The sequence below is a fragment of the Panthera uncia genome, chromosome B1, assembly GCF_023721935.1.
Source record: "Panthera uncia isolate 11264 chromosome B1, Puncia_PCG_1.0, whole genome shotgun sequence".
NCBI lineage: Eukaryota > Metazoa > Chordata > Mammalia > Carnivora > Felidae > Panthera > Panthera uncia.
In genome coordinates this window covers 92,909,037-92,920,958 of record NC_064811.1, presented here as the reverse complement: position 1 = coordinate 92,920,958, position 11,922 = coordinate 92,909,037, and the positions used below count along the sequence as shown (strand labels likewise).

General features: G+C 38.1%; 1 protein-coding gene and 1 pseudogene across 1 annotated transcript in view; one reads left to right on the top strand and one right to left on the bottom strand.

Annotated features, from left to right (window-relative positions):
* The window catches only part of ANK2 (ankyrin 2), a 254,755-nt gene that overhangs the window by 210,199 nt on the left and 32,634 nt on the right, over nucleotides 1–11,922 (bottom strand). Inside the window, exon 2 of the mRNA XM_049631065.1 lies at nucleotides 9,709–9,810. Coding sequence (XP_049487022.1) covers nucleotides 9,709–9,810 — 102 coding nt within the window. The remainder of the gene's footprint in view (nucleotides 1–9,708; nucleotides 9,811–11,922) is intronic.
* On the top strand, nucleotides 9–552 carry LOC125923038 (small nuclear ribonucleoprotein E-like; annotated as a pseudogene).

The following is an 11,922-nucleotide window of genomic DNA, read 5'->3' as shown; positions in this document are numbered from 1 at the left end:
TTAAACTAGTAATTCCAGCGGTCTTTGTCAGCTTCCACCATGGCGTACCATGGCCAGGGTCAAAAAGTGCAGAAGGTGATGGTGCAGCCCATCAACCTCATCTTCAGATACCTGCAAAATAGATCTTGGATTCAGGTGTGGCTTGATGAGCAAGTGAACATGTAGATAGAGCGCTGCATCACTGATTTTGATGAGTACGTGAACCTTGTATTAGATGATGCAGAAGAGATTCATTCTAAAACAAAGTCAAGAAAACAACTGGGTCGGATCATGCTAAAAGGAGATAATATTACCCTGTTTCAAAGTGTCTCCAACTATAAATGATCAATGAAGTGAGAAATTCTTGAGAAGACCAAGTAATTTGTTTTTTTTTTAGAGGTCCATTGTTGGGAGCATAGTTCTAAAACATTTGTTCCTATTGTTTTGGTTACCTTTATGTCATTACTGGATGACAATGAATGCTGTGGGATTGTTTTTATTAAAAAAATAATAATAAACTAATAATTCCAAGGGAACTTGAGTAACAAATCTCTTGATAAACTTCTGGTGGTTGCTTTGGATGAGAAAATATATTCTTAACTCCCTGATAAATTGTTTCTCTCTCTCTGTCTCCTACCTTTCTCTACGTGCCACGGGCACAACTGCTGTGTTTCCTCATTCCTCAAGAAAACATCACGCCATGAATTCTCTCATAAACCCCTTTCCCAAGCATTCTTTACTCACCCCAGCAATGACTTTGCATACCATTAAGGTACAGGGTTTCATTTCAGACTGTCCCCACTGCCCACTCTGCCCTGTACAAAGAACTTTCTTTTTTCATTGATGTTGGCTTTTTAAGATATTTTTTGCCCTTTTTAAAAAATGTCTATATTCATTTTTGAGAGAGAGAACATGAGCAGAGGAGGGCAGAGAGAGGGGGACAGAGGATCTGAAGTGGGCTCCGTGCTGACAGCAGTGAGCCCGATGAGGGGCTCAAATTCATGAACTATGAGATTATGACTTGAGACAAAGTTGATACTCAACCAACTGGGCCACTGAGGCACCCCCCCCCCCCCACCGCTTTGCTTTCTTTTTCTTTTTTTTTGGCGGTGATGATGGTGGTGGGAGGGGGGAGCCAGGAGTTACACGCTCCAAGGTATACCCTTACGAGCTTTTGTGTTTCTGCATTTTGGACTCTTTCACCCTATCTTGAAGACATTTCATTTCTGAGGGAAGAGGCTGAAGAGAAACTGAGTATGAAAGTAAAAAGAATTGCCTATGTTGAGGTGTATACATGTACATATGCAGGCTCATTAACAGACAGGTAGCTTCTGATCATGCCCAGCTCAGCAGACAGCCACTTTTTAATAACGGACTGCAACATTCTCTTCTACATATCTATTTTCTTCATTTCTGAGAATTTGGGGGAAGTTACCATCTAAAAACAAGGTTTCCTTGTTATTCCCTCTGCTTCTTATACAAGGAGAGAAAAGGCTTTGACAAGACTAGAGATGATAGGATTTAGTTTACTCCTTCATAATCATCAACACACACACACACACTGCCACTTTCTCCAGCCTATACGAAAGTGATTTTTCCAAAACTCTGGACTTAAGGGTTCCTGACTTCTTGGCCAAGGATTTTTCCTTTTCTCTACATCATCTCCTCACATCTATCGTCACATTCCAGACCTTCTCATTCCAATAATATAATCTGCTCCCCCCGTCCCCCGCCCCGGATCTCAATTGAGAACATTGACCTTTTGACCACCATTTACTCTCTTGACAATCTACTGATCCAATTTCAACAATCCTTCTATGCCTGACACCTACAGTCTGTTCACCTTTTCACAGTGCCTGTTCCTCTCCTCACTCAGTGGAGCTACATCGCATGCACAATCTTTTAGAATCGTTTTATTCATTCCTTTGCATGCATCCTCAATTCTTTTGTCTTTCTCTAGCTATACTATACATGCTTAGCTAAACCACATTCCTGGTTATATATAACTCTCCATCTGAGTCCGTATCTGACTGTGGCTGCAGAAGAACACACGTACATACTAGCTGGTCACGATCCTTGAGTAGGCTTTTAATTCCGCCTTCCAATCATGCTCTGCCACCCTTACTCACTCTCCCTCCACTCTCCTAGATGATTGTCTCCCACCTCCTCTCCCCTCTCAGTTAACGAATCTTCAACCCTTATTATTCTCTTTGTGACCCCAACCTTCATCCCTGGCTCCTCCTTTTTTGCTCTTATCTTATACTAACTCCATAAAAAAATCTATCAGCTCTCTCTTCAAAATATATCCATAATCCAACCACATCTTACCATCTCTCCTGCCTGTTGCCCAGGTGTAGAACATTTGCCCTCTTACCTAAAGTATTACAAAAGTGCTTCCTCCTCTGCCCTTTCTCAGTTTTCAGTCTGAGCATTACTATTTAAATTTAAGTCAACCTATGTCACTTCTTTGCTAACAACCCTCTAATCAATCACTTCTCTTCCCTCTCAGAATTAAAGCCAAAGTTCTTAAAATACCCTATAACATCTTATATGACCTGGTGCTGCGGATGACTCTTCCTGACCTCTTACTTCTCTTCCCCTGATCTCCTACTAGTCCTGCTATACTAGCTTCCTTACTGGACCTTGAACTCACCAGGCATGCTCCCTCCTTGGGACTTTCTCACTTGTCAGGCCTTCTTCTAAAATATATTCCCTGCAAGTAGTACAGGGCTTCCTTGGTCAAATTCTTCAAGCATTTTTTTGACCATCCTATCTAAAATAACACATTGCTTACCTTCCATTCCTTCTCCTTCTCTCCTGCTATATTTTCCTGCTATCACTTACTAGTTACTTCTTTCACATTTTTACTTTTTTTAAATGTTTATTTATTTTTGAGAGAGCGCAGGCAGGGAGAGGGGCAGAGAGAAGGAAACAGAGGATCCAAAGTGGGCTCTGCACTGATAGTAATGAGCCCGATGTGGGGCTTGAACTCACAAACCACGATGACCCCAGCCGAAGTCAGACATTCAACCAACTGAGCCACCCAGGTGCCCCACATATCTAACTTTTTTGGTTGATGATTATCTCTGTCTTCTTACATTGTAGATTATAAGCTATATGAGAGCAGGGATGTTGTCTCTGTTTTCACTGCGCCTAGGTCAGTGCCTGCCACATAGTAAACACATATTATATGTTTGAATAAAAAGATAAACAAATGGTGAGCCTGAGTTCAGACTGGCAGAAATAATGTGATTATAATATCTGAGATGAATTAAGGAGAATGGAGTGGCTACATGGGAGTTGTGTATTAAAACCCATGTCTTTTAGTCATAGGAAAAGAGCATTCAAGAGAATTCCCAGAATATAAATTGTTCGGTTTTCATCTAAACTACCGCAGCACAGCACGTAAGAAGACAGTCACAGAAATGCTTTGCATGAAGCTACCCCTGGCGTTTTTATTTTTTATTTATTTTTTTTCAACGTTTTTTATTTATTTTTGGGACAGAGAGAGACAGAGCATGAACGGGGGAGGGGCAGAGAGAGAGGGAGACACAGAATCGGAAACAGGCTCCAGGCTCCGAGCCGTCAGCCCAGAGCCTGACGCGGGGCTCGAACTCACGGACCACGAGATTGTGACCTGGCTGAAGTCGGACGCTTAACCGACTGCGCCATCCAGGCGCCCCAGCCCCTGGCGTTTTTAAATGAAATAAGAGTTGCACTTCAAACATCTTCCTAAATCTGTGAGACAAAATTTTTTAGAGTTATGGACAAGTGGCTGATGAAAAGTCTACTGGAATTACTTTGCATTGAACAACTATCAACATGAAAATGAAAATTCTAAAAAAAAAAAAAAAAAAAAAAGAAAAGAAAGAAAGAAAATGAAAATGAAAACTCTAAGTGCTCAAAACACTGGGCAGATGTTATTTAAATCCAACCTGAATCTGTACTACTTAGTATAGACCAAGGACCAGTTAACACTGGCCTGCACTGAAGAGAATTAGAGAATAATATAGAATCCAAAACCAAAAGGACACATGTAACCAGAACCAGATGGACGTGCCACCTTTTGCTTCCTCTAAATGAGATGTCAAATAATGAATACTTAACAAGATTGTTTGCAGGTATATTTGTGCCCCAATTTAATTGGTTAGGAAACTGGATATAGTTCATTCCATGTTCCATTAATTCCAGAAGTCCAATTCTCAAGTACTCATCACTGTCGCCTCTATAAATTCCCAGGTTAATAGAATGGGTGTTAGTGTTTTTAAAGAGAGGTCCAGAGTGGATGGATCCAAATGGCATTGGTAAAAAGGATTTTAGTTCCAGAAAAGAAATTTAGTTTAATTTAACCCAGATAAACAGAAATTGTTACCAAATTGCTACTAAATGCGATCTTTCCTATTTGATGACACAGGCTATGAGAATACCTTTTATGATCTGCCCTGCCTATGAGAACCAGCACCGCTTTTGCTAAAGTTTAGGTTGAGAATCAATATAAAAAGACTGTATTATTATAATAAGGATTATTATTTGCTAATATTTATTGAATGTGTATTCTGCTAAGCCTTTTGCAAACATCGCATTTAATTATCACAACTATGCTATGGCTCCAGTGTTGTTACGATCGCTATTTTACAGCTGAGAAAACGGTGTCTTAGAAACACTTGGTGTCCAGGGTCACATAGCTGGTAAGTGGATAAAATGAGAATTTGGATTCCAGCACCTACATTCTTAAAATGACTTCCAAAAATGCATTGTGGTCTGAGTCATAACTATGTGAGCATATGATAAATTCATTGTTTGGTGTACCTTCTTGCTGGTAAAGACTTGGTATTTTAGGAACATTAAAATTCTTTTGAAAATGTTCCTTTAACCTTGCCTTCTGTCTTTGATAAAGGAAGCATAAGATCTAACTGGTAATTTTACACCTTTATACCTCAGTAGTAAAAGGTCAAGACCAAAAATTAGAATATATTAAAGACTATTAACTTTCAGGGTCATCTCCAGGATTACATTCAATAAATGATAAGTGATAACCTTTATTTTGAAGTCACTGCAGTGAAACCAATAAATTTTATGCCTGGTGAAAGTACCTGAATCTTCTGAGCCTTTTATTGACTTGTAATTGGCTACATTTTTTCTAAGGTTCTGTTTATTTATTTTTGAGAGTGAGAGAGAGAGTGAGTATGAGCACAAGCAGGCAAGAGGCAGAGAGAAAGAATCCCAAGCAGATTCCCCACTGTCAGCACAGAACCCAGTGGGGGGCTGGAACTCACAAACCATGAAATCAGGACCTGAGCCGAAATCAAGAGTCGGATGCTTAACGGAGTGAGCCACCCAGGTGCCCCGGCCATAAATATTTTTATGAAAAGGTTATAGTGTCTATTTTTAATGTCTGGACATTAACCTTGTTGATAACATTATTAGACTGTGAATAGTTACTAAATAAATAAAAGCATTACATATATATGAGTTTCAGATCGGGAGCAAATGCTAAGATTTATTCTCTTTCCTGAGTGTACAAGAGATAATAAAAAAAAAATTACCAGTTTTATCTTTTATAGAAAACAGAAGTTAACAGATTTTTTAACCATTTGGAAAAGAAAAATGAAGACTTGAAGTCGTCTTTGTTTTTTAAGAAAATTGTTTTGTGCCAAAATTATGAATTTTTTTGTCATATCCTTTAAGTGATTAAAAGCCAAATTGTATTTTTGGATTAAATTTCAAAATTCTCCTGGTAGTCATGAGACAAATTTTATAAAGAAAAAAAATTTCATCCAAATTTCAGCTTAAGGAATCTTAGAACGCCAACACACGCGATATTTTTGGAAAGCTGGTACAGCCCAGATTGCCTTTCATTGAGAAATATAGCAGGGTACAGAAAGTTCTGGTTTCTGTGTCACATGCCATGATGCTCCCCAGAAACCCAGGCTTACAAGCAAAATAATGGACACTTTTTCTTCTCTTCTTTCACATGCCATAGTAACTTTGAGCTTTTACATATTCGTTAGATACAGCTGTATTTTGGCTGAAGAGTTAGTTGTCCTCCTAGGTGTTCAGAAATTATATTCAGCTCTGAATTTTGAGTTTTAGTGTAATCCTGGTAGTGGTGCGCTTTGATTTAAAAGTCCATCTATCTACTATTATGTTAAGGATGAATAAAGCTCTTTTTACACTAACAATGGTACATCTTGAAGATTTGAGCTTCAAGATAAAGGAAGCCACATTGTACATCCTGAAGGACAGATCCCAACATCTCAGGAAAATGTCCTGCAGTAGAAAACACTTGTACACCAGAGACAGACAGATCTGTGTGACCCTGGGAACATCACTTAACCACTTGTGGGCTCAGTTTCTGCATTTGTAAGTTCCAGCAAATACCTACCTACCTCATAACATTTGTCTCTGCTGGTTGATAAAGCATCACATGTAAAGACCCCAGCGGAAAGCCTGATACACAGTGGCTAAATAGTTAACATTAGTCACTTTATTTCTCTAATCTCTATTTAATGTACATCTTGCATAGTAATAATAAAGACCAACACCAGACAACAATACTTACTTTTTACCTAGTAAATTCAGGTGATCGAGGAGACTCAATCTCATATGCTGTATGCAGTTGAATTTTAATTTTTCTGATTCTTGGTCAATTATATATACTAATTGCAACTAGAACATGTACAACTTAAAAATTCCTTTCCTATTTAATAATTTAATTTACCCTGCAACCCAGTGATATAAGATTGAATGTATTATTATTATTATCTTGTTTTAGAGATTAGAAAAGTGTCACTTTCTGAATTGAAATGACTGACAGAAGTGGAGAGGGAACTTAGGGAACTTAAATTGTAGTCTCTGGGCTCTAAGTTTTGTGTGGTTTCATGATACTGTGCTACGTGTTCACAAAAATAAATGTTCTTCCCTTGTACAGCAACATGTTACTGGACAGTTGGCCACTGTAAGAAAAATAATTTAGGCACCAAAAAGTTTTTGAGGTAACTCAAAAAGTTAGGTTGGTCTATGGAGGAGAAAAAAACTGAGTACTGCTGAGAGATTATTTTTCTAAAAAAAACAACAAAGAACCCTAAAAATACCCTTAAGATCCTTCATACAATTAATATATTTGTTACAATTTTGGGTTAAGTGCATTTGCTTTGACCGCAGTCAACTTCATTTTCCTTGGGTTCCTTTTTTGGCATTATTGATGATAATTTTACCTAAATGAACTGATAGTTTCATTGCCTATTCTCTAGCATGTTGCACATTTAGAAATTTAATGGATCAATATTAAAATTTGGGAATGTATTTCATATACTTTAAAATATCTAAGGCAATATGTTAAAATTATAAAAATATTTTATATTTAGTCTCATAGGCATTTTTGGAAGAAGTTCATGTATCCATATGGGAATTTAGATGTTCTTTTTCTTTTAGAGTAACTAATATACTTAAAGTTCAAATTATTTGTTCAAAAGAACATGAGAAACATATCAAAACAATTCTTAATGGAAAATAAGATGGATAAAGAAAGGAATGTAGATGCAGAATATGAAGATCTTATATATCGGGATAAAGGGATTTGGCCTTATTCCATAGGTCAGTGTCAGTATGTAAGGTCTGGAATTTTATCTCACATACAAGCTAAAGAGTCAAACTACTCTTTCATGATGCTGGCAGAAGATAAGAGTTTCCTAGATCAGAGACAAATGACTTTATGATTCACAGCAAAAGCCCTTGCTGAGTGTCACCATGCTGCTTGTGTCAGTTCCCTATGCCCCTTCCCAATCCCTCAGAAGTGACACACAGGGCCAACGATAGATGCCTGTGCACACTGGGTTATGTTAAAGAAGGACGCAGCTTTTATAATAAGAAAACACATTGAGGCACCTGGGTGGCTCAGTTGGGTGAGGGTCGAACTTCGGGTCAGGTCATGATCTCATGGTTCATGGGCTTAAGCCCCACGTCAGGCTCTGTGCTGATAGCTCAGAGCCTGAAGCCTCTTCATATTCTATCTCTCCCTCTCTTTCTCTGTCCCTCCCCCCTTGCATGCTTGTGCTCTCTCTCAAAAATAAGTAAATAAACTTAAAAAAAAAAAAAAAGAAAACATAAGCCTGCTTTTTGTCAAGAAGGAGATGGTACCTAAGGTTGCTCACTGTAAGCACACCCTAAGAAATGGCCCAGATAAAGAGCATTCAGGGTCCTTCAATTCTTGTCGTATTCAAAAGAATACTAGAGATATTGGGGAAACAGCATATTGCTTTTCCCAATAGCAAGTGGCTGTCACCATTTTTTAATGCCAAGAAATGCATTCCTCTAAAGGATAAAAAATATTGCCAACAGTGACAATGCTTTCTATGCTGGTGACTTTCAGCATAGAGTCGCCTCTCCCTTGCTGGTGAGGAGCAAGGGAAATCCCGCAATCTTTGCAAAATCCTCCAAGTGATTTTGGTACAACCACTTCACTAATCTAAGCATTGGGAGCCACTGGAAGTTTGTTGGGGGAAATGACAGAATTATATTTTTACTTTATAAAAATAACTCAAGGCATAGTTCAGAAATTGACCAGAGTGGACAGGATGAGGACAGAACCGAATTAAGGAGGGTATTATGGCAACCATGATAAGTGACTCTGAGGTGATTCAGTTAATGCAAATATGGATGTAGAAGATGGACTAAGAAAGGAGTGCCGTACTGGAGCTGGGTTGGTGGGTAGAGGGGGAGATGATAGGAGAACTGTTGGAATTGACACATTGATGAGGAAATCAGCAGGTAGAAGTTTGAGAGGAGAGTAAGTTTGAGATAATATGTCTACTTTTTGAAAAGTTGTGTTTGAAAGATTTACTAATTTCAGGAAACCATGGGTTGAGCATAACTGGGCTCAATATATACCAGGATATAAAGGGGCATTCTATAGATAAGGTAGAATCCAACAATGAGATTTTCCTTCTGTTCACTTAAAATTAGCCAGAATTACTCACTTCCCAGTCAGCTCTGTCAAACACACACACACACACACACACACACACACACACACACACACACACATGCACCACCAACATTTAGCACACTGTCGTGAACACTGAAGTCTACTAGACACTGTATTCATGGTACAAAAATCTTGTCCAAAAATAGCACAAAAATCTCAATATCCATGGGACCGAATAATATCCAAAATGTACAATACTGTCTGGAGTCATTACTGAATGGATGTAAATGAATGGATAATCCAAACACTTCATACTTAAGCTAACAGTTTCAAACTCTTCTCATTGTAATCCATATTTTAAAAATAATTAGGGAAGGAGGGGGGATAATTTTTATTTCATTCTCTTATTTCTCTATCTCAAATTTTAACACTCAGTTACCTATGAGTAAAATGCATATGGCAGAGAAGAAAAGAAGCCAGTCTGGATAACTAGTTGATGATAAATAAGAAGTAAAACATCATTCTTGGTCAATACTCCAGCTATTGACCAAGGCCCAGCCATTTCATAGACAAAAACTGACATTCAATTGTTATTTTTGATCTATCTGCTTTGCTGCAAAATTAGGTCTAGACACAAATGTCTGAGGCTTCAAAAGTTGGTAAGAGGATGAAAATGGATTTTCCTAAGTCTGAATCACTGATATTTTAGTAAATTCAATAAAGACAAAAATTAACCTTGGGCTCTTGGAATATATCTATAGATAATGAGTGTTTCTTCACTGTGTACAGAGTCAAGCTCTTACCTGATTGCAGGTATTGATGTCTATGCCCCCCTTCAGATATTCCACTACTTTGTCCAGGTTACCTGCTCTGGCAGCACGGAGGAAGCTTGCATTGCTGTCAGACTGTGAGAAAAAGAAAAGACTTTTAGGTTATTACTGATAAAATAAAAACATATCAAAGACAGAAAGACAAAGAAAGTTTACACTGCAGGTAAAAAAGCTGTAGTTGCAAAATACCTCAATACTGAGTTTAAAACACTGAACAATAATTCATAGGATAAGGTAGCAACTTCGTAGTATTTCTAGAGAGTTGTTTAAAGTCAATGTGTTCCGCTATGTTACAGAGTGTAGAAGAACTACTAAAATAAAAGTACTTGTTACTGCTTTATTTTAAATCTTTGGCCACATTTGAAGATGAATTTACTCTACCCCCAAATCCACTGTTACCCATTCATTTTAGCTTTGAGATGCTTGCGACCTTACAGTAAGCCTAATGTCAAGCCAAAAAGGAATCAAAATAGTAAAAGAAATTAAAGACACTGGGTTTCTTCTTTCTTTTCCTTTACTGTTTGGTTTTCAGAAAAGTCTGAGGGAGAATGCTGAGCATGGGTCGCTTGGTATTCATCTGTCCTCATTACAAGAGAAAAACAGAAAGCTCCGAGGATGCTTTGAGGAAAGAGGATAGCACTAGTTGGCAGGTGTGGACTGGGCCAATGCAAATTTTGTGATCCCAGTGATTTTGGGAAAACAAGATTCAATTTAACCCAGCTGACATAATACCAAACTAAAATCCCTTGATAAAAATGAGCACTCTTAACGGAGGCTGCTTTTTAAGTCCTCGTCTTCCCCCAGCACCTTTCAAAATCTGATCATGGAAGAAACAGCTGAATTTTCCCCACAGAACGTCCAGAAGAGAGCCGCTCCAGAGATGAAGCCATAGTCACCCGACTCTCTGGCTTGCTGGCAAAGCCTGACTTTCAAATCTTAGCCCAATAACGATGATAAACTTTGTTAGGTTCCAAGACACTTGTGTAACTTTATAATTCTTCTTGTGGTATAGCATCTGACTAAAGAGAATGTGGTAACATGAAAAGGGATGCCACTGACCTACTAGGAAGTGAGACACCATTGTGACAGCTTGTAATCCAGCACTGTCCCCAGTAGGCTACACTGCCTCTCTCCCTTGAAGAATGTGCTTGGCAGGGGCTCTTGGCACACTCTTGCAGACCTATTCATTATGGCTGGTGATGATGTACAGAGATAGAAATGGAGGTATTTTTTCTGGGAGTCTCAAATAGGGAATTATTTGCATACTGTTCAAATGATTTACACATGGGAAGATGGAAAACCCAAGACTAAATTACCTCACTTTTAACCCAAATACCACAATGATTTATATAGTTATAAATCAGATAGATAATTTACAAAGAGTTGAAAGGTATGACCGAAATCTATACATCTGGAATTCATGCTCTCACTCTTTAGAAGTCTATCACTTGGTTAACACCTGACTGTCCTTCCCTCCCTGCATGGCTGTGATCTGCAGTGCCTCGCTCTTTGCCTCTCCTGAAAGCCATGCCCATGGCAGGGTGCCCTAAGTGTATCTGCAATGCCACAGTGACTGAGTTGTGACTCATTTTAAACTGCCTATTCGATGAAATTATTTTGTGGTTTGTGGCAAATTCTAATCTCCAGGAAGATTTTCCATCTCAGGTTTCTTGCCACAGCACTTAAAAGTGAAAGATCATACTATGCATTATGTTATGTCAATATCTCACAGGAAACATTAGTTACTATAAAAAAACTAAAATGAAACACTATTAGGTCACAGAAAGTATGACATTATTTTCCATATATAGTTTTTTAAAAAGTAAGTCTATGCACTATATATTCTATATTATATTAGAGATTATGCCTAGTAACTACTGTTATCTTGTACATGAGGCTAAATAATTATAGTTAACGTTCACTCGTTACTGTGGGTCAGGCACAGAGCTAAGGGAGCCAGTCATATGTATTATATCCTTAATACTCACAATAACACTATGAGAAAGAAGCTATTGTTATGCTCATTTAATAGGTGAGGTTTAGAAGGTCTCCAAGGTCACACAATTATTTAGTGGAAGATCCAAGATTTAATTTATGTTTATCAGTCCAGAGCTAGTCTTTTTTTTTTTTTAATTTTTTTTTCAACGTTTTTTATTCATTTTTGGGACAGAGAGAGACAGAGCATGA